The sequence below is a fragment of the Ascaphus truei genome, chromosome 5, assembly GCF_040206685.1.
Source record: "Ascaphus truei isolate aAscTru1 chromosome 5, aAscTru1.hap1, whole genome shotgun sequence".
Lineage (NCBI taxonomy): Eukaryota > Metazoa > Chordata > Amphibia > Anura > Ascaphidae > Ascaphus > Ascaphus truei.
This window is the reverse complement of record NC_134487.1, coordinates 3,328,960-3,351,961: the sequence shown is the minus strand read 5'-3', so window position 1 is coordinate 3,351,961 and position 23,002 is coordinate 3,328,960. Positions and strand designations below refer to the sequence as shown.

The following is a 23,002-nucleotide window of genomic DNA, read 5'->3' as shown; positions in this document are numbered from 1 at the left end:
GATTACAGGCTTTCGTTCCAGCACGGGAGCACCGGTAACTGTATCACTTTTGTTTATAATTTGAAGTGTGCACCATTTATCTCATATGTCTGGACTCTTTACACCAGGAACATATTTTCTTCTCCATTTCTGTCATTATCTTCAGCTGGGCGGCCACTTTAAAACCCCAGGTTTTTTTTCTTTTCCCCTCACACAAGTGCTGGGGCAGACTCTGGTCACAGCATCAGTCCCTTGTGTGGGTCACATCTGTCGCAGTCCTCCCAGTCACACTGTGGCATTGTGGCTTTCTCCGGCGCAGTGCAGCTTTCCTGCCTGGATGTGTATCCCTTTAATTCTGGTCCCTGCTGCAGGTGACTCTTTGGTTTTGTTGCTCAGGCTGTTTGCAGGAACTGTATGCAGCAAAAGCACAAAAACTAACTGGCACCTCTCATCCCAACTTCTGACACCATATGTAAGAGGTGTGCGGAGGTACGCAATGGAGACTGTTTAGGGGGAAATAAACGTATGGCTCTTTTGAGCCTGTCCCTTTAAACATCACAGCAATCAAAAATATTCAAAAACAACAAACACCTATCCCTGTGTAAGGGCTAACTTACTTCCCCAGTCCTTCTCTGCAAGGCTGGGGGGGCGCAGGTGTACGTTTCCCGGGGGCCGCGGGTGTACGTTTCCCGGGGGCCACGGGTGTACGTTTCCCGGGGGCTGCGGGTGTACGTTTCCCAGGGTCCGTGGCTGTAAGTTTCCCGGGGTCCGCGGCTGTACATTTCCCAGGACTGAGGCTGTACGTTTCCCGGGGGCCGCGGGTGTACATTTCCCAGGGGCCGCGGGTGTACGTTTCCCGGGGGCCGCGGGTGTACATTTCCAGCAGGCTGAGGCTGTACGTTTCCCGGGGGCCGTGGCTGTAAGTTTCCCGGGGCCCGCGGCTGTAAATTTCCCAGGGCCCGAGGCTGTACGTTTCCCGGGGCTGAGGCTGTACGTTTCCCGGGGCTGAGACTGTACGTTTCCCGGGGCTGAGGCTGTACGTTTCCCGGGGCTGAGGCTGTACGTTTCCCGGGGCTGAGGCTGTACGTTTCCCGGGGCTGAGGCTGTACGTTTCCCGAGGCTGAGGCTGTACGTTTCCTGGGGGATGCGGCTGTAAGTTTCCCGCAGGCTGAGGCTGTACGTTTCTCGGGGGATGCGGCTGTACGTTTCCCGCAGGCTGAGGCTGTACGTTTCCCGGGGCTGAGGCTGTACGTTTCCCGGGGCTGAGGCTGTACGTTTCCCGGGGCTGAGGCTGTACGTTTCCCGGGGCTGAGGCTTTACGTTTCCCGGGGGATGCGGCTGTAAGTTTCCCGGGGCCCGCGGCTGTAAATTTCCCAGGGCTGAGGCTGTACGTTTCCCGGGGCTGAGGCTGTACGTTTCCCAGGGCTGAGGCTGTACGTTTCCCGCAGGCTGAGACTGTACGTTTCCCGGGGCTGAGGCTGTAAGTTTCCCGGGGCCCGCGGCTGTAAATTTCCCAGGGCTGAGGCTGTACGTTTCCCGGGGCTGAGGCTGTACGTTTCCCGGGGCTGAGGCTGTACGTTTCCCGGGGCTGAGGCTGTACGTTTCCCGGGGCTGAGGCTGTAAGTTTCCCGGGGCTGAGGCTGTACGTTTCCCGGGGCTGAGGCTGTACGTTTCCCGGGGCTGAGGCTGTACGTTTCCCGGGGCTGAGGCTGTACGTTTCTCGGGGGATGCGGCTGTAAGTTTCCGGCAGGCTGAGGCTGTACGTTTCCCGGGGCTGAGGCTGTACGTTTCCCGGGGCTGAGGCTGTATGTTTCCCGGGGCTGAGGCTGTACGTTTCCCGGGGCTGAGGCTGTACGTTTCCCGGGGCTGAGGCTGTACGTTTCCCGAGGCTGAGGCTGTACGTTTCCCGCAGGCTGAGGCTGTACGTTTCCCGGGGGATGCGGCTGTAAGTTTCCCGGGGCTGAGGCTGTACGTTTCCCGAGGCTGAGGCTGTACGTTTCCCGGGGGATGCGGCTGTAAGTTTCCCGCAGGCTGAGGCTGTAAGTTTCCCGGGGCTGAGGCTGTACGTTTCCCGGGGGATGCGGCTGTAAGTTTCCCGCAGGCTGAGGCTGTAAGTTTCCCGGGGCTGAGGCTGTACGTTTACCGCGGCTGAGGCTGTACGTTTACCGCGGCTGAGGCTGTACGTTTCCCGGGGCTGAGGCTGTACGTTTCCCGGGGCTGAGGCTGTACGTTTCCCGGGGCTGAGGCTGTAAGTTTCCCGGGGCTGAGGCTGTACGTTTCCCGGGGCTGAGGCTGTACGTTTCCCGGGGCTCAGGCTGTACGTTTCCCGGGGCTGAGGCTGTACGTTTCCCGGGGCTGAGGCTGTACGTTTCCCGGGGCTGAGGCTGTACGTTTCCCGGGGCTGAGGCTGTACGTTTCCCGGGGCTGAGGCTGTACGTTTCCCGGGGCTGAGGCTGTACGTTTCCCGGGGCTGAGGCTGTAAGTTTCCCGGGGCTGAGGCTGTACGTTTCCCAGGGCTGAGGCTGTACGTTTCCCGGGGCTCAGGCTGTACGTTTCCCGGGGGTGAGGCTGTAAGTTTCCCGTGGCTGAGGCTGTATGTTTCCCGGGGCTGAGGCTGTACGTTTCCCGGGGCTGAGGCTGTACGTTTCCCGAGGCTGTACGTTTCCCGGGGCTGAGGCTGTACGTTTCCCGGGGCTGAGGCTGTACGTTTCCCGGGGCTGAGGCTGTACGTTTCCCAGGGCTGAGGCTGTACGTTTCCCGGGGGATGCGGCTGTAAGTTTCCCGGGGCTGAGGCTGTAAGTTTCCCGCAGGCTGAGGCTGTACGTTTCCCGGGCCTGAGGCTGTACGTTTCCCGGGGGCCGCGGGTGTACGTTTCCCGGGGGATGCGGCTGTAAGTTTCCCGCAGGCTGAGGCTGTACAATTCCCTGGCCACGGCAGTTTGTTACCCGGGGACCGTGGCTGTATCGTTCTCTTGACCGCGGCTGTATGTTTCCGGGGCCGTGGATATACATTTCCCTGGGCCACAGCTGTACGTTTCCTACGTACGGCATACACAGACATTACCTGCTGGTACTCAGCATACACAGACATTACCTGCTGGAACTCAGCATACACAGACATTACCTGCTGGTACTCAGCATACACAGACATTACCTGCAGGTACTCAGCATACACAGACATTACCTGCTGGTACTCGGCATACACAGACATTACCTGCTGGTACTCAGCATACACAGACATTACCTGCAGGTACTCAGCATACACAGACATTACCTGCAGGTACCCAGCATACACAGACATTACCTGCAGGTACTCTGTATACACAGACATTACCTGCTGGTACTCAGCATACACAAACATTACCTGCAGGTACTCAGCATACACAGACATTACCGGCAGGTACTCAGCATACACAGACATTACCTGCAGGTACTCAGCATACACAGACATTACCTGCAGGAACTCAGCATACACAGACATTACCTGCTGGAACTCAGCATACACAGACATTACCTGCTGGTACTCAGCATACACAGACATTACCTGCAGGTACTCAGCATACACAGACATTACCTGCTGGTACTCGGCATACACAGACATTACCTGCTGGTACTCAGCATACACAGACATTACCTGCAGGTACTCAGCATACACAGACATTACCTGCTGGTACTCGGCATACACAGACATTACCTGCAGGTACTCAGCATACACAGACATTACCTGCAGGTACTCAGCATACACAGACATTACCTGCAGGTACTCAGCATACACAGACATTACCTGCAGGTACTCGGCATACACAGACATTACCTGCAGGTACTCAGCATACACAGACATTACCTGCTGGTACTCGGCATACACAGACATTACCTGCAGGTACTCAGCATACACAGACATTACCTGCAGGTACTCAGCATACACAGACATTACCTGCAGGTACTCGGCATACACAGACATTACCTGCAGGTACTCAGCAAACACAGACATTACCTGCTGGTACTCGGCATACACAGACATTACCTGCAGTTACTCAGCAAACACAGACATTACCTGCTGGTACTCGGCATACACAGACATTACCTGCAGGTACTCGGCATACACAGACATTACCTACAGGTACTCAGCATACACAGACATTACCTGCAGGTACTCAGCATACACAGCCATTACCTGCAGGTACTCAGCATACACAGACATTACCTGCAGGTACTCAGCATACACAGACATTACCTGCAGGTACTCAGCATACACAGACATTACCTGCAGGTACTCAGCATACACAGACATTACCTGCAGGTACTCAGCATACACAGACAATACCTGCAGTTACTCAGCAAACACAGACATTACCTGCTGGTACTCGGCATACACAGACATTACCTGCAGGTACTCGGCATACACAGACATTACCTACAGGTACTCAGCATACACAGACATTACCTGCAGGTACTCAGCATACACAGACATTACCTGCAGGTACTCAGCATACACAGACATTACCTGCAGGTACTCAGCATACACAGACATTACCTGCAGGTACTCAGCATACACAGACATTACCTGCAGGTACTCAGCATACACAGACAATACCTGCTTGTACTCAGCATACACAGACATTACCTGCAGGTACTCAGCATACACAGACATTACCTGCTGGTACTCAGCATACACAGACATTACCTGCAGGTACTCTGTATACACAGACAAAACCTGCTGGTACTCAGCATACACAGACATTACCTGCAGGTACTCAGCATACACAGACATTACCTGCAGGTACTCAGCATACACAGACAATACCTGCAGGAACTCAGCATACACAGACATTACCTGCAGGTACTCAGCATACACAGACATTACCTGCTGGTACTCAGCATACACAGACATTACCTGCTGGAACTCAGCATACACAGACATTACCTGCAGGTACCCAGCATACACAGACATTACCTGCAGGTACTCTGTATACACAGACATTACCTGCTGGTACTCAGCATACACAAACATTACCTGCAGGTACTCAGCATACACAGACATTACCGGCAGGTACTCAGCATACACAGACATTACCTGCAGGTACTCAGCATACACAGACTTTACCTGCGCGTACTCGGCTTACACAGACAATACCTGCAGGTACTCCGCATGCACAGACATTACCTGCTGATACTCAGCAGACACAGCGATTACCCTAGCGTGAGTACTACGCACATACCTGGCAGCTGTCGTTAACCCCCCTCTCGTATCCCGCACACAGGTGGTCGAAGTGGATGTCTCCATCGTACAAGTCGGAGCTGTTGCAGAGCTCGAGGGGGATCAGGTCGACGTGGACCTCCTGCAGGATGTCCGACGGCTCATCGGCTGAGGGTGAAAGGTCACGTGTCACAACCCTGAACATCCACAACGGAGACGGAAACTGTCCCATGTCATAGCCCGAAACCCCCACAAGAGACAGAAACTGCCATGTGTAATTGCCCCGAACCCCCACAAGAGACACACTCTGCCACGTGTAATATCCATGAAACCCCACAAGGGAGATGGAAACTGCCACGTGTCAGTGACTGGTGGAGAAGTCAGGGTGTGGTAGATTAGTCAGGGACTGGTGGAGAAGTCAGGGTGTGGTAGATTAGTCAGTGACTGGGGTAGAGTCAGGGTGTGGTAGATTAGTCAGGGACTGGTGGAGAAGTCAGGGTGTGGTAGATTAGTCAGTGACTGGGGTAGAGGCAGGGTGTGGTAGATAAGTCAGGGACTGGTGGAGAAGTCAGGGTGTGGTAGATTAGTCAGTGACTGGGGTAGAGTCAGGGTGTGGTAGATTAGTCAGGGACTGGTGGAGAAGTCAGGGTGTGGTAGATAAGTCAGTGACTGGGGTAGAGTCAGGGTGTGGTAGATAAGTCAGTGACTGGTGGAGAAGTCACGGTGTGGTAGATTAGTCAGTGACTGGTGGAGAAGTCACGGTGTGGTAGATAAGTCAGTGACTGGGGTAGAGTAAGGGTGTGGTAGATAAGTCAGTGACTGGGGTAGAGTCAGGGTGTGGTAGATTAGTCAGTGACTTGTGGAGAAGTCACGGTGTGGTAGATTAGTCAGTGACTGGTGGAGAAGTCACGGTGTGGTAGATAAGTCAGTGACTGGGGTAGAGTCAGGGTGTGGTAGATAAGTCAGTGACTGGGGTAGAGTCAGGGTGTGGTAGATTAGTCAGTGACTTGTGGAGAAGTCAGGGTGTGGTAGATAAGTCAGTGATTGGTGGAGAAGTCCCGGTGTGGTAGATAAGTCAGTGACTGTGGTAGAGTCAGGGTGTGGTAGATTAGTCAGTGACTGGTGGAGAAGTCAGGGTGTGGTAGATTAGTCAGTGACTGATGGAGAAGTCAGGGTGTATTAGATAAGTCAGTGACTGGGGTAGTCAGGGTGTGGCAGTTAAGTCAGGGACTGGTGGAGAAGTCACGGTGTGGTAGATTAGTCAGTGACTGGTGGAGAAGTCACGGTGTGGTAGATAAGTCAGTGACTGGGGTAGAGTCAGGGTGTGGTAGATTAGTCAGTGACTGGTGGAGAAGTCACGATGTGGTAGATAAGTAATTGACTGGTGGAGAAGTCACGGTGTGGTAGATTAGTCAGTGACTGGTGGAGAAGTCACGGTGTGGTAGATTAGTCAGTGACCGGTGGAGAAGTCACGGTGTGGTAGATTAGTCAGTGACTGGTGGAGAAGTCAGGGTGTAGTAGATTAGTCAGTGACTGGTGGAGAAGTCAGGGTATGGTAGATAAGTCAGTGACTTGTGGAGAAGACACGGTGTATTAGATAAGTCAGTGACTGGGGTAGTCAGGGTGTGGCAGTTAAGTCAGGGACTTGTGGAGAAGTCACGGTGTGGTAGATTAGTCAGTGACTGGTGGAGAAGTCAGGGTGTGGTAGATAAGTCAGTGTCTGGGGTAGAGTCAGGGTATGGTAGATTAGTCAGTGACTGGTGGAGAAGTCAGGGTGTGGTAGATAAGTCAGTGACAGGGGTAGAGTCAGGGTGTGGTAGATTAGTCAGGGACTGGTGGAGAAGTCAGGGTGTGGTAGATAAGTCAGTGACTGGGGTAGAGTCAGGGTGTGGTAGATAAGTCAGTGACTGGTGGAGAAGTCACGGTGTGGTAGATTAGTCAGTGACTGGTGGAGAAGTCACGGTGTGGTAGATAAGTCAGTGACTGGGGTAGAGTCAGGGTGTGGTACAGTAGATAAGTCAGTGACTGGGGTAGAGTCAGGGTGTGGTAGATTAGTCAGTGACTTGTGGAGAAGTCAGGGTGTGGTAGATAAGTCAGTGACTGGTGGAGAAGTCACAGTGTGGTAGATTAGTCAGTGACTGGGGTAGAGTCAGGATGTGGTAGATAAGTCAGTGACATGTGGAGAAGTCGGGTGTGGTAGATAAGTCAGTGACTGGTGGAGAAGTCACGGTGTGGTAGATTAGTCAGTGACTGGTGGAGAAGTCACGGTGTGGTAGATTAGTCAGTGACTGGTGGAGAAGTCAGGGTGTGGTACATAAGTCAGTGACTGGTGGAGAAGTCAGGGTGTGGTAGATAAGTCAGTGACTGGTGGAGAAGTCACGGTGTGGTAGATTAGTCAGTGACTGGTGGAGAAGTCACGGTGTGGTAGATTAGTCAGTGACTGGTGGAGAAGTCAGGGTGTGGTATATAAGTCAGTGACTGGTGGAGAAGTCAGGGTGTGGTAGATAAGTCAGTGACTGGGGTAGAGTCAGGGTGTGGTAGATTAGTCAGTGACTGGTGGAGAAGTCACGATGTGGTAGATAAGTCAGTGACTGGTGGAGAAGTCAGGGTGTGGTAGATTAGTCAGTGACTGGTGGAGAAGTCAGGGTGTGGTAGATTAGTCAGGGACTGGTGGAGAAGTCAGGGTGTGGTAGATAAGTCAGTGACTGGTGGAGAAGTCAGGGTGTGGTAGATTAGTCAGTGACTGGTGGAGAAGTCGGGAGTGGTAGATTAGTCAGTGACTGGTGGAGAAGTCAGGGTGTGGTAGATTAGTCAGTGACTGGTGGCGAAGTCACGGTGTGGTAGATTAGTCAGTGACCGGTGGAGAAGTCACGGTGTGGTAGATAAGTCAGTGACTGGGATAGAGTCAGGGTGTGGTAGATTACTCAGTGACTGGGGTAGAGTCAGGTTGTGGTAGATTAGTCAGTGACAGGTGGAAGTCACGGTGTGGTAGATAAGTCAGTGACTGGAGTAGAGTCAGGGTGTGGTAGATTACTCAGTGACTGGTGGGGAAGTCAGGGTGTGGTAGATAAGTCAGTGACTGGGGTAGAGTCAGGGTGTGGTAGATAAGTCAGTGACTGGGGTAGAGTCAGGGTATGGTAGATAAGTCAGTGACTGGTGGGGAAGTCAGGGTGTGATAGATTAGTCAGTGACTGGGGTAGAGTCAGTGTTTGGTAGATTAGTCAGTGACTGGGGTAGAGTCAGGGTGTGGCAGTTAAGTCAGTGACTTGTGGAGATGTCAGGGTGTATTAGATAAGTCAGTGACTGGGGTAGAGTCAGGGTGTGGTAGATTAGTCAGTGACTGGTGGAGAAGTCACGGTGTATTAGATAAGTCAGTGACTGGGGTAGAGTCAGGGTGTGGTAGATTAGTCAGTGACAGGGGTAGAGTCAGGGTGTGGTAGATAAGTCAGTGACTGGTGGAGAAGTCAGGGTGTGGTAGATATGTCAGTGACTGGGGTAGAAGTCAGGGTGTGGTAGATAAGTCAGTGATTGGGTAGAGTCAGGGTGTGGTAGATTAGTCAGTGACTGGGGTAGAGTCAGGGTGTGGTAGATTAGTCAGTGACTGGTGGAGAAGTCATGGTGTGCTAGATTAGTCAGGGACTGGTGGAGAAGTCACGGTGGAGTAGATTAGTCAGGGACTGGTGGAGAAGTCAGGGTGTGGTAGATTAGTCAGGGACTGGTGGAGAAGTCACGGTGTGGTAGATTAGTCAGGGACTGGTGGAGAAGTCAGGGTGTGGTAGATAAGTCAGTGACTGGAGTAGAGTCAGTGTTTGGTAGATAAGTCAGTGACTGGGGTAGAGTCAGGGTGTGGTAGATAAGTCAGTGACTGGGGTAGAGTCAGGGTGTGGTAGATAAGTCAGTGACTGGGGTAGAGTCAGTGTTTGGTAGATAAGTCAGTGACTGGGGTAGAGTCAGGGTGTGGTAGATTAGTCAGTGACTGGTGGAGAAGTCAGGGTGTGGTAGATTAGTCAGTGACTGGTGGAGAAGTCAGTGTGTGGTAGATAAGTCAGTGACTGGTGGAGAAGTCAGGGTGTGGTAGATAAGTCAGTGACTGGGGTAGAGTCAGGGTGTGGTAGATTAGTCAGTGACTGGGGTAGAGTCAGGGTGTGGTAGATAAGTCAGTGACTGGGGTAGAGTCAGGATGTGGTAGATAAGTCAGTGACTGGGGTAGAGTCAGGGTGTGGTAGATTAGTCAGTGACTGGGGTAGAGTCAGGGTGTGGTAGATTAGTCAGTGACTGTGGTAGAGTCAGGGTGTGACAGTTAAGTCAGTGACTTGTGGAGAAGTCAGGGTGTGGTAGATAAGTCAGTGACTGGGGTAGAGTCAGGGTGTGGTAGATAAGTCAGTGACTGGTGTAGTCAGGGTGTGGCAGATAAGTCAGTGACTGGTGGAGAAGTCAGGGTGTGGTAGATAAGTCAGTGACTGGGGTAGTCAGGGTGTGGCAGTTAAGTCAGGGACTTGTGGAGAAGTCACGGTGTGGTAGATTAGTCAGTGACTGGTGGAGAAGTCAGGGTGTGGTAGATAAGTCAGTGACTGGGGTAGAGTCAGGGTATGGTAGATTAGTCAGTGACTGGTGGAGAAGTCAGGGTGTGGTAGATTAGTCAGTGACTGGTGGAGATGTCACGGTGTATTAGATAAGTCAGTGACTGGGGTAGAGTCAGGGTGTGGCAGTTAAGTCAGTGACTTGTGGAGAAGTTAGGGTGTGGTAGATTAGTCAGTGACTGGGGTAGAGTCAGGTTGTGGTAGATTAGTCAGTGACTGGGGTAGAGTCAGGGTGTGGTAGATAAGTCAGTGACTGGGGTCGAGTCAGGGTGTGGTAGATAAGTCAGTGACTGGGGTAGAGTCAGGGTGTGGTAGATTAGTCAGTGACTGGGGTAGAGTCAGGGTGTGGCAGTTAAGTCAGTGACTTGTGGAGAAGTCAGGGTGTGGTAGATAAGTCAGTGACTGGTGGAGAAGTCACGGTGTGGTAGATTAGTCAGTGACTGGTGGAGAAGTCACGGTGTGGTAGATAAGTCAGTGACTGGTGGAGAAGTCACGGTGTGGTAGATAAGTCAGTGACTGGTGGAGAAGTCACGGTGTGGTAGATTAGTCAGTGATTGGTGGAGAAGTCAGGGTGTGGTAGATAAGTCAGTGACTGGTGGAGAAGTCACGTTGTGGTAGATTAGTCAGTGACTGGTGGAGAAGTCACGGTGTGGTAGATTAGTCAGTGACTGGTGGAGAAGTCACGGTGTGGTAGATAAGTCAGTGACTTGTGGAAAAATCAGGGTGTGGTAGATAAGTCAGTGACTGGGGTAGAGTCAGGTGTGGTAGATTAGTCAGTGACTGGTGGAGACGTCAGGGTGTGGTAGATTAGTCAGTGACTGGTGGAGAAGTCGGGTGTGGTAGATTAGTCAGTGACTGGTGGAGAAGTCAGGGTGTGGTAGATTAGTCAGTGACTGGTGGAGAAGTCACGGTGTGGTAGATAAGTCAGTGACTGGGGTAGAGTCAGGGTGTGGTAGATTAGTCAGTGACTGGGGTAGAGTCAGGTTGTGGTAGATTAGTCAGTGACAGGTGGAGGTCACGGTGTGGTAGATAAGTCAGTGACTGGGGTAGAGTCAGGGTGTGGTAGATAAGTCAGTGACTGGGGTCGAGTCAGGGTGTGGTAGATAAGTCAGTGACTGGGGTAGAGTCAGGGTGTGGTAGATTAGTCAGTGACTGGGGTAGAGTCAGGGTGTGGCAGTTAAGTCAGTGACTTGTGGAGAAGTCAGGGTGTGGTAGATAAGTCAGTGACTGGGGTAGTCAGGGTGTGGTAGATAAGTCAGTGACTGGGGTAGAGTCAGATGTGGTAGATTAGTCAGTGACTGGTGGAGAAGTCAGGGTGTGGTAGATTAGTCAGTGACTGGTGGAGAATTCAGGGTGTGGTAGATTAGTCAGTGACTGGGGTAGAGTCAGGGTGTGGTAATTAGTCAGTGACTGGGGTAGAGTCAGGGTGTGGTAATTAAGTCAGTGACTGGGGTAGAGTCAGTGTTTGGTAGATAAGTCAGTGACTGGGGTAGAGTCCGGGTGTGGTAGATTAGTCAGTGACTGGTGGAGAAGTCACGGTGTATTAGATAAGTCAGTGACTGGGGTAGAGTCAGGGTGTGGTAGATTAGTCAGTGACAGGGGTAGAGTCAGGGTGTGGCAGTTAAGTCAGTGACTGGTGGAGAAGTCAGGGTATGGTAGATATGTCAGTGACTGGGGTAGAAGTCAGGGTGTGGTAGATAAGTCAGTGATTGGGTAGAGTCAGGGTGTGGTAGATTAGTCAGTGACTGGGGTAGAGTCAGGGTGTGGTAGATTAGTCAGTGACTGGTGGAGAAGTCATGGTGTGCTAGATTAGTCAGGGACTGGTGGAGAAGTCACGGTGGAGTAGATTAGTCAGGGACTGGTGGAGAAGTCAGGGTGTGGTAGATTAGTCAGGGACTGGTGGAGAAGTCACGGTGTGGTAGATTAGTCAGGGACTGGTGGAGAAGTCAGGGTGTGGTAGATAAGTCAGTGACTGGAGTAGAGTCAGTGTTTGGTAGATAAGTCAGTGACTGGGGTAGAGTCAGGGTGTGGTAGATAAGTCAGTGACTGGGGTCGAGTCAGGGTGTGGTAGATAAGTCAGTGACTGGGGTAGAGTCAGGGTGTGGTAGATTAGTCAGTGACTGGGGTAGAGTCAGGGTGTGGCAGTTAAGTCAGTGACTTGTGGAGAAGTCAGGGTGTGGTAGATAAGTCAGTGACTGGGGTAGTCAGGGTGTGGTAGATAAGTCAGTGACTGGGGTAGAGTCAGATGTGGTAGATTAGTCAGTGACTGGTGGAGAAGTCAGGGTGTGGTAGATTAGTCAGTGACTGGTGGAGAAGTCAGGGTGTGGTAGATTAGTCAGTGACTGGTGGAGAAGTCACGGTGTGGTAGATTAGTCAGTGACTGGGGTAGAGTCAGGGTGTGGTAATTAGTCAGTGACTGGGGTAGAGTCAGGGTGTGGTAATTAAGTCAGTGACTGGGGTAGAGTCAGTGTTTGGTAGATAAGTCAGTGACTGGGGTAGAGTCCGGGTGTGGTAGATTAGTCAGTGACTGGGGTAGAGTCAGGGTGTGGCAGTTAAGTCAGTGACTTGTGGAGAAGTCAGGGTGTGGTAGATAAGTCAGTGAGTGGGGTAATCAGGGTGTGGCAGATAAGTCAGTGACTGGTGGAGAAGTCAGGGTGTGGTAGATAAGTCAGTGACTGGGGTAGTCAGGGTGTGGCAGTTAAGTCAGGGACTTGTGGAGAAGTCACGGTGTTGGTAGATTAGTCAGTGACTGGTGGAGAAGTCAGGGTGTGGTAGATTAGTCAGTGACTGGTGGAGAAGTCAGGGTATGGTAGATAAGTCAGTGACTGGGGTAGAGTCAGGGTGTGGCAGTTAAGTCAGGGACTTGTGGAGAAGTCACGGTGTGGTAGATTAGTCAGTGACTGGTGGAGAAGTCAGGGTGTGGTAGATAAGTCAGTGACTGGGGTAGAGTCAGGGTGTGGTAGATTAGTCAGTGACTGGTGGAGAAGGCACGGTGTATTAGATAAGTCAGTGACTGGGGTAGAGTCAGGGTGTGGTAGATTAGTCAGTGACAGGGGTAGAGTCAGGGTGTGGTAGATAAGTCAGTGACTGGTGGAGAAGTCAGGGTGTGGCAGTTAAGTCAGTGACTGGGGTAGAGTCAGGGTGTGGTAGATTAGTCAGTGACTGATGGAGAAGTCAGGGTGTGGTAGATTAGTCAGTGACTGGTGGAGAAGTCACGGTGTATTAGATAAGTCAGTGACTGGGGTAGAGTCAGGGTGTGGTAGATTAGTCAGTGACTGGTGGAGAAGTCACGGTGTGGTAGATTAGTCAGTGACTGGGGTAGAGTCAGGGTGTGGTAGATAAGTCAGTGACTGGTGGAGAATTCAGGGTGTGGTAGATTAGTCAGTGACTGGGGTAGAGTCAGGGTGTGGTAGATAAGTCAGTGACTTGTGGAGAAGTCAGGGTGTATTAGATAAGTCAGTGACTGGGGTAGAGTCACGGTGTGGCAGTTAAGTCAGTGACTGGTGGAGAAGTCAGGGTATGGTAGATAAGTCAGTGACTGGGGTAGAGTCAGGGTGTGGTAGATAAGTCAGGGACTTGTGGAGAAGTCACGGTGTTGGTAGATTAGTCAGTGACTGGTGGAGAAGTCAGGGTGTGGTAGATAAGTCAGTGACTGGGGTAGAGTCAGGGTGTGGCAGTTAAGTCAGGGACTTGTGGAGAAGTCACGGTGTGGTAGATTAGTCAGTGACTGGTGGAGAAGTCAGGGTGTGGTAGATAAGTCAGTGACTGGGGTAGAGTCAGGGTGTGGTAGATTAGTCAGTGACTGGTGGAGAAGGCACGGTGTATTAGATAAGTCAGTGACTGGGGTAGAGTCAGGGTGTGGTAGATTAGTCAGTGACAGGGGTAGAGTCAGGGTGTGGTAGATAAGTCAGTGACTGGTGGAGAAGTCAGGGTGTGGCAGTTAAGTCAGTGACTGGGGTAGAGTCAGGGTGTGGTAGATTAGTCAGTGACTGATGGAGAAGTCAGGGTGTGGTAGATTAGTCAGTGACTGGTGGAGAAGTCACGGTGTATTAGATAAGTCAGTGACTGGGGTAGAGTCAGGGTGTGGTAGATTAGTCAGTGACTGGTGGAGAAGTCACGGTGTGGTAGATTAGTCAGTGACTGGGGTAGAGTCAGGGTGTGGTAGATAAGTCAGTGACTGGTGGAGAATTCAGGATGTGGTAGATTAGTCAGTGACTGGGGTAGAGTCAGGGTGTGGTAGATAAGTCAGTGACTTGTGGAGAAGTCAGGGTGTATTAGATAAGTCAGTGACTGGGGTAGAGTCACGGTGTGGCAGTTAAGTCAGTGACTGGTGGAGAAGTCAGGGTATGGTAGATAAGTCAGTGACTGGGGTAGAGTCAGGGTGTGGTAGATAAGTCAGTGACTGGTGGAGAAGTCAGGGTGTGGTAGATAAGTCAGTGACTGAGGTAGTCAGGGTGTGGTAGATAAGTCAGTGACTGGGGTAGAGTCCGGGTGTGGTAGATTAGTCAGTGACTGGGGTAGAGTCAGGGTGTGGCAGTTAAGTCAGTGACTTGTGGAGAAGTCAGGGTGTGGTAGATAAGTCAGTGACTGGGGTAGTCAGGGTGTGGCAGATAAGTCAGTGACTGGTGGAGAAGTCAGGGTGTGGTAGATAAGTCAGTGACTGGGGTAGTCAGGGTGTGGCAGTTAAGTCAGGGACTTGTGGAGAAGTCACGGTGTGGTAGATTAGTCAGTGACTGGTGGAGAAGTCAGGGTGTGGTAGATTACTCAGTGACTGGTGGAGAAGTCAGGGTATGGTAGATAAGTCAGTGACTGGGGTAGAGTCAGGGTGTGGCAGTTAAGTCAGGGACTTGTGGAGAAGTCACTGTGTGGTAGATTAGTCAGTGACTGGTGGCGAAGTCAGGGTGTGGTAGATTAGTCAGTGACTGATGGAGAAGTCAGGGTGTGGTAGATAAGTCAGTGACTGGGGTAGAGTCAGGGTGTGGTAGATTAGTCAGTGACTGGTGGAGAAGGCACGGTGTATTAGATAAGTCAGTGACCGGGGTAGAGTCAGGGTGTTGTAGATTAGTCAGTGACAGGGGTAGAGTCAGTGTGTGGTAGATAAGTCAGTGACTGGTGGAGAAGTCAGGGTGTGGCAGTTAAGTCAGTGACTGGGGTAGAGTCAGGGTGTGGTAGATTAGTCAGTGACTGATGGAGAAGTCAGGGTGTGGTAGATTAGTCAGTGACTGGTGGAGAAGTCACGGTGTATTAGATAAGTCAGTGACTGGGGTAGAGTCAGGGTGTGGTAGATTAGTCAGTGACTGGTGGAGAAGTCACGGTGTGGTAGATTAGTCAGTGACTGGGGTAGAGTCAGGGTGTGGTAGATAAGTCAGTGACTGGTGGAGAAGTCACGGTGTGGTAGATTAGTCAGTGACTGGGGTAGAGTCAGGGTGTGGTAGATTAGTCAGTGACTGGGGTAGAGTCAGGGTGTGACAGTTAAGTCAGTGACTTGTGGAGAAGTCAGGGTGTGGTAGATAAGTCAGTGACTGGGGTAGAGTCAGGGTGTGGTAGATAAGTCAGTGACTGGTGTAGTCAGGGTGTGGCAGATAAGTCAGTGACTGGTGGAGAAGTCAGGGTGTGGTAGATAAGTCAGTGACTGGGGTAGTCAGGGTGTGGCAGTTAAGTCAGGGACTTGTGGAGAAGTCAGGGTGTGGTAGATAAGTCAGTGACTGGGGTAGTCAGGGTGTGGTAGATAAGTCAGTGACTGGGGTAGAGTCAGGGTGTGGTAGATAAGTCAGTGACTGGTGGGGAAGTCAGGGTGTGATAGATTAGTCAGTGACTGGGGTAGAGTCAGTGTTTGGTAGATTAGTCAGTGACTGGGGTAGAGTCAGGGTGTGGCAGTTAAGTCAGTGACTTGTGGAGATGTCAGGGTGTATTAGATAAGTCAGTGACTGGGGTAGAGTCAGGGTGTGGTAGATTAGTCAGTGACTGGTGGAGAAGTCACGGTGTATTAGATAAGTCAGTGACTGGGGTAGAGTCAGGGTGTGGTAGATTAGTCAGTGACAGGGGTAGAGTCAGGGTGTGGTAGATAAGTCAGTGACTGGTGGAGAAGTCAGGGTGTGGTAGATATGTCAGTGACTGGGGTAGAAGTCAGGGTGTGGTAGATAAGTCAGTGATTGGGTAGAGTCAGGGTGTGGTAGATTAGTCAGTGACTGGGGTAGAGTCAGGGTGTGGTAGATTAGTCAGTGACTGGTGGAGAAGTCATGGTGTGCTAGATTAGTCAGGGACTGGTGGAGAAGTCACGGTGGAGTAGATTAGTCAGGGACTGGTGGAGAAGTCAGGGTGTGGTAGATTAGTCAGGGACTGGTGGAGAAGTCACGGTGTGGTAGATTAGTCAGGGACTGGTGGAGAAGTCAGGGTGTGGTAGATAAGTCAGTGACTGGAGTAGAGTCAGTGTTTGGTAGATAAGTCAGTGACTGGGGTAGAGTCAGGGTGTGGTAGATAAGTCAGTGACTGGGGTAGAGTCAGGGTGTGGTAGATAAGTCAGTGACTGGGGTAGAGTCAGTGTTTGGTAGATAAGTCAGTGACTGGGGTAGAGTCAGGGTGTGGTAGATTAGTCAGTGACTGGTGGAGAAGTCAGGGTGTGGTAGATTAGTCAGTGACTGGTGGAGAAGTCAGTGTGTGGTAGATAAGTCAGTGACTGGTGGAGAAGTCAGGGTGTGGTAGATAAGTCAGTGACTGGGGTAGAGTCAGGGTGTGGTAGATTAGTCAGTGACTGGGGTAGAGTCAGGGTGTGGTAGATAAGTCAGTGACTGGGGTAGAGTCAGGGTGTGGTAGATAAGTCAGTGACTGGGGTAGAGTCAGGGTGTGGTAGATTAGTCAGTGACTGGGGTAGAGTCAGGGTGTGGTAGATTAGTCAGTGACTGTGGTAGAGTCAGGGTGTGACAGTTAAGTCAGTGACTTGTGGAGAAGTCAGGGTGTGGTAGATAAGTCAGTGACTGGGGTAGAGTCAGGGTGTGGTAGATAAGTCAGTGACTGGTGTAGTCAGGGTGTGGCAGATAAGTCAGTGACTGGTGGAGAAGTCAGGGTGTGGTAGATAAGTCAGTGACTGGGGTAGTCAGGGTGTGGCAGTTAAGTCAGGGACTTGTGGAGAAGTCACGGTGTGGTAGATTAGTCAGTGACTGGTGGAGAAGTCAGGGTGTGGTAGATAAGTCAGTGACTGGGGTAGAGTCAGGGTATGGTAGATTAGTCAGTGACTGGTGGAGAAGTCAGGTTGTGGTAGATTAGTCAGTGACTGGGGTAGAGTCAGGGTGTGGTAGATAAGTCAGTGACTGGGGTCGAGTCAGGGTGTGGTAGATAAGTCAGTGACTGGGGTAGAGTCAGGGTGTGGTAGATTAGTCAGTGACTGGGGTAGAGTCAGGGTGTGGCAGTTAAGTCAGTGACTTGTGGAGAAGTCAGGGTGTGGTAGATAAGTCAGTGACTGGTGGAGAAGTCACGGTGTGGTAGATTAGTCAGTGACTGGTGGAGAAGTCACGGTGTGGTAGATAAGTCAGTGACTGGTGGAGAAGTCACGGTGTGGTAGATAAGTCAGTGACTGGTGGAGAAGTCACGGTGTGGTAGATTAGTCAGTGATTGGTGGAGAAGTCAGGGTGTGGTAGATTAGTCAGTGACTGGTGGAGAAGTCGGGTGTGGTAGATTAGTCAGTGACTGGTGGAGAAGTCAGGGTGTGGTAGATTAGTCAGTGACTGGTGGAGAAGTCACGGTGTGGTAGATAAGTCAGTGACTGGGGTAGAGTCAGGGTGTGGTAGATTAGTCAGTGACTGGGGTAGAGTCAGGTTGTGGTAGATTAGTCAGTGACAGGTGGAGGTCACGGTGTGGTAGATAAGTCAGTGACTGGGGTAGAGTCAGGGTGTGGTAGATAAGTCAGTGACTGGGGTCGAGTCAGGGTGTGGTAGATAAGTCAGTGACTGGGGTAGAGTCAGGGTGTGGTAGATTAGTCAGTGACTGGGGTAGAGTCAGGGTGTGGCAGTTAAGTCAGTGACTTGTGGAGAAGTCAGGGTGTGGTAGATAAGTCAGTGACTGGGGTAGTCAGGGTGTGGTAGATAAGTCAGTGACTGGGGTAGAGTCAGATGTGGTAGATTAGTCAGTGACTGGTGGAGAAGTCAGGGTGTGGTAGATTAGTCAGTGACTGGTGGAGAATTCAGGGTGTGGTAGATTAGTCAGTGACTGGGGTAGAGTCAGGGTGTGGTAATTAGTCAGTGACTGGGGTAGAGTCAGGGTGTGGTAATTAAGTCAGTGACTGGGGTAGAGTCAGTGTTTGGTAGATAAGTCAGTGACTGGGGTAGAGTCCGGGTGTGGTAGATTAGTCAGTGACTGGTGGAGAAGTCACGGTGTATTAGATAAGTCAGTGACTGGGGTAGAGTCAGGGTGTGGTAGATTAGTCAGTGACAGGGGTAGAGTCAGGGTGTGGCAGTTAAGTCAGTGACTGGTGGAGAAGTCAGGGTATGGTAGATATGTCAGTGACTGGGGTAGAAGTCAGGGTGTGGTAGATAAGTCAGTGATTGGGTAGAGTCAGGGTGTGGTAGATTAGTCAGTGACTGGGGTAGAGTCAGGGTGTGGTAGATTAGTCAGTGACTGGTGGAGAAGTCATGGTGTGCTAGATTAGTCAGGGACTGGTGGAGAAGTCACGGTGGAGTAGATTAGTCAGGGACTGGTGGAGAAGTCAGGGTGTGGTAGATTAGTCAGGGACTGGTGGAGAAGTCACGGTGTGGTAGATTAGTCAGGGACTGGTGGAGAAGTCAGGGTGTGGTAGATAAGTCAGTGACTGGAGTAGAGTCAGTGTTTGGTAGATAAGTCAGTGACTGGGGTCGAGTCAGGGTGTGGTAGATAAGTCAGTGACTGGGGTAGAGTCAGGGTGTGGTAGATTAGTCAGTGACTGGGGTAGAGTCAGGGTGTGGCAGTTAAGTCAGTGACTTGTGGAGAAGTCAGGGTGTGGTAGATAAGTCAGTGACTGGGGTAGTCAGGGTGTGGTAGATAAGTCAGTGACTGGGGTAGAGTCAGATGTGGTAGATTAGTCAGTGACTGGTGGAGAAGTCAGGGTGTGGTAGATTAGTCAGTGACTGGTGGAGAAGTCAGGGTGTGGTAGATTAGTCAGTGACTGGTGGAGAAGTCACGGTGTGGTAGATTAGTCAGTGACTGGGGTAGAGTCAGGGTGTGGTAATTAGTCAGTGACTGGGGTAGAGTCAGGGTGTGGTAATTAAGTCAGTGACTGGGGTAGAGTCAGTGTTTGGTAGATAAGTCAGTGACTGGGGTAGAGTCCGGGTGTGGTAGATTAGTCAGTGACTGGGGTAGAGTCAGGGTGTGGCAGTTAAGTCAGTGACTTGTGGAGAAGTCAGGGTGTGGTAGATAAGTCAGTGAGTGGGGTAATCAGGGTGTGGCAGATAAGTCAGTGACTGGTGGAGAAGTCAGGGTGTGGTAGATAAGTCAGTGACTGGGGTAGTCAGGGTGTGGCAGTTAAGTCAGTGACTTGTGGAGAAGTCAGGGTGTGGTAGATAAGTCAGTGACTGGGGTAGTCAGGGTGTGGTAGATAAGTCAGTGACTGGGGTAGAGTCAGATGTGGTAGATTAGTCAGTGACTGGTGGAGAAGTCAGGGTGTGGTAGATTAGTCAGTGACTGGTGGAGAATTCAGGGTGTGGTAGATTAGTCAGTGACTGGGGTAGAGTCAGGGTGTGGTAATTAGTCAGTGACTGGGGTAGAGTCAGGGTGTGGTAATTAAGTCAGTGACTGGGGTAGAGTCAGTGTTTGGTAGATAAGTCAGTGACTGGGGTAGAGTCCGGGTGTGGTAGATTAGTCAGTGACTGGTGGAGAAGTCACGGTGTATTAGATAAGTCAGTGACTGGGGTAGAGTCAGGGTGTGGTAGATTAGTCAGTGACAGGGGTAGAGTCAGGGTGTGGCAGTTAAGTCAGTGACTGGTGGAGAAGTCAGGGTATGGTAGATATGTCAGTGACTGGGGTAGAAGTCAGGGTGTGGTAGATAAGTCAGTGATTGGGTAGAGTCAGGGTGTGGTAGATTAGTCAGTGACTGGGGTAGAGTCAGGGTGTGGTAGATTAGTCAGTGACTGGTGGAGAAGTCATGGTGTGCTAGATTAGTCAGGGACTGGTGGAGAAGTCACGGTGGAGTAGATTAGTCAGGGACTGGTGGAGAAGTCAGGGTGTGGTAGATTAGTCAGGGACTGGTGGAGAAGTCACGGTGTGGTAGATTAGTCAGGGACTGGTGGAGAAGTCAGGGTGTGGTAGATAAGTCAGTGACTGGAGTAGAGTCAGTGTTTGGTAGATAAGTCAGTGACTGGGGTCGAGTCAGGGTGTGGTAGATAAGTCAGTGACTGGGGTAGAGTCAGGGTGTGGTAGATTAGTCAGTGACTGGGGTAGAGTCAGGGTGTGGCAGTTAAGTCAGTGACTTGTGGAGAAGTCAGGGTGTGGTAGATAAGTCAGTGACTGGGGTAGTCAGGGTGTGGTAGATAAGTCAGTGACTGGGGTAGAGTCAGATGTGGTAGATTAGTCAGTGACTGGTGGAGAAGTCAGGGTGTGGTAGATTAGTCAGTGACTGGTGGAGAAGTCAGGGTGTGGTAGATTAGTCAGTGACTGGTGGAGAAGTCACGGTGTGGTAGATTAGTCAGTGACTGGGGTAGAGTCAGGGTGTGGTAATTAGTCAGTGACTGGGGTAGAGTCAGGGTGTGGTAATTAAGTCAGTGACTGGGGTAGAGTCAGTGTTTGGTAGATAAGTCAGTGACTGGGGTAGAGTCCGGGTGTGGTAGATTAGTCAGTGACTGGGGTAGAGTCAGGGTGTGGCAGTTAAGTCAGTGACTTGTGGAGAAGTCAGGGTGTGGTAGATAAGTCAGTGAGTGGGGTAATCAGGGTGTGGCAGATAAGTCAGTGACTGGTGGAGAAGTCAGGGTGTGGTAGATAAGTCAGTGACTGGGGTAGTCAGGGTGTGGCAGTTAAGTCAGGGACTTGTGGAGAAGTCACGGTGTTGTAGATTAGTCAGTGACTGGTGGAGAAGTCAGGGTGTGGTAGATAAGTCAGTGACTGGGGTAGTCAGGGTGTGGCAGTTAAGTCAGGGACTTGTGGAGAAGTCACGGTGTGGTAGATTAGTCAGTGACTGGTGGAGAAGTCAGGGTGTGGTAGATTAGTCAGTGACTGGTGGAGAAGTCAGGGTATGGTAGATAAGTCAGTGACTGGGGTAGAGTCAGGGTGTGGCAGTTAAGTCAGGGACTTGTGGAGAAGTCACGGTGTGGTAGATTAGTCAGTGACTGGTGGAGAAGTCAGGGTGTGGTAGATAAGTCAGTGACTGGGGTAGAGTCAGGGTGTGGTAGATTAGTCAGTGACTGGTGGAGAAGGCACGGTGTATTAGATAAGTCAGTGACTGGGGTAGAGTCAGGGTGTGGTAGATTAGTCAGTGACAGGGGTAGAGTCAGGGTGTGGTAGATAAGTCAGTGACTGGTGGAGAAGTCAGGGTGTGGCAGTTAAGTCAGTGACTGGGGTAGAGTCAGGGTGTGGTAGATTAGTCAGTGACTGATGGAGAAGTCAGGGTGTGGTAGATTAGTCAGTGACTGGTGGAGAAGTCACGGTGTATTAGATAAGTCAGTGACTGGGGTAGAGTCAGGGTGTGGTAGATTAGTCAGTGACTGGTGGAGAAGTCACGGTGTGGTAGATTAGTCAGTGACTGGGGTAGAGTCAGGGTGTGGTAGATAAGTCAGTGACTGGTGGAGAATTCAGGGTGTGGTAGATTAGTCAGTGACTGGGGTAGAGTCAGGGTGTGGTAGATAAGTCAGTGACTTGTGGAGAAGTCAGGGTGTATTAGATAAGTCAGTGACTGGGGTAGAGTCACGGTGTGGCAGTTAAGTCAGTGACTGGTGGAGAAGTCAGGGTATGGTAGATAAGTCAGTGACTGGGGTAGAGTCAGGGTGTGGTAGATAAGTCAGTGACTGGTGGAGAAGTCAGGGTGTGGTAGATAAGTCAGTGACTGAGGTAGTCAGGGTGTGGTAGATAAGTCAGTGACTGGGGTAGAGTCCGGGTGTGGTAGATTAGTCAGTGACTGGGGTAGAGTCAGGGTGTGGCAGTTAAGTCAGTGACTTGTGGAGAAGTCAGGGTGTGGTAGATAAGTCAGTGACTGGGGTAGTCAGGGTGTGGCAGATAAGTCAGTGACTGGTGGAGAAGTCAGGGTGTGGTAGATAAGTCAGTGACTGGGGTAGTCAGGGTGTGGCAGTTAAGTCAGGGACTTGTGGAGAAGTCACGGTGTGGTAGATTAGTCAGTGACTGGTGGAGAAGTCAGGGTGTGGTAGATTACTCAGTGACTGGTGGAGAAGTCAGGGTATGGTAGATAAGTCAGTGACTGGGGTAGAGTCAGGGTGTGGCAGTTAAGTCAGGGACTTGTGGAGAAGTCACTGTGTGGTAGATTAGTCAGTGACTGGTGGCGAAGTCAGGGTGTGGTAGATTAGTCAGTGACTGATGGAGAAGTCAGGGTGTGGTAGATAAGTCAGTGACTGGGGTAGAGTCAGGGTGTGGTAGATTAGTCAGTGACTGGTGGAGAAGGCACGGTGTATTAGATAAGTCAGTGACCGGGGTAGAGTCAGGGTGTTGTAGATTAGTCAGTGACAGGGGTAGAGTCAGTGTGTGGTAGATAAGTCAGTGACTGGTGGAGAAGTCAGGGTGTGGCAGTTAAGTCAGTGACTGGGGTAGAGTCAGGGTGTGGTAGATTAGTCAGTGACTGGTGGAGAAGTCACGGTGTGGTAGATTAGTCAGTGACTGGGGTAGAGTCAGGGTGTGGTAGATAAGTCAGTGACTGGTGGAGAAGTCAGGGTGTGGTAGATTAGTCAGTGACTGGGGTAGAGTCAGGGTGTGGTAGATAAGTCAGTGACTGTGGAGAAGTCAGGGTGTATTAGATAAGTCAGTGACTGGGGTAGAGTCAGGGTGTGGTAGATTAGTCAGTGACTGGTGGAGAAGTCAGGGTGTGGTAGATTAGTCAGTGACTGGTGGAGAAGTCAGTGTGTGGTAGATAAGTCAGTGACTGGTGGAGAAGTCAGGGTGTGGTAGATAAGTCAGTGACTGGGGTAGAGTCAGGGTGTGGTAGATTAGTCAGTGACTGGGGTAGAGTCAGGGTGTGGTAGATAAGTCAGTGACTGGGGTAGAGTCAGGGTGTGGTAGATAAGTCAGTGACTGGGGTAGAGTCAGGGTGTGGTAGATTAGTCAGTGACTGGGGTAGAGTCAGGGTG

General features: G+C 51.2%; 1 protein-coding gene across 1 annotated transcript in view; it reads right to left on the bottom strand.

Moving 5' to 3' along the window:
• Nucleotides 1-23,002, bottom strand: part of LOC142494333 (acrosin-like) — an 86,823-nt gene that overhangs the window by 2,924 nt on the left and 60,897 nt on the right. The window contains exon 4 of the mRNA XM_075598893.1: nt 5,198-5,343. Coding sequence (XP_075455008.1) covers nt 5,198-5,343 — 146 coding nt within the window. The remainder of the gene's footprint in view (nt 1-5,197; nt 5,344-23,002) is intronic.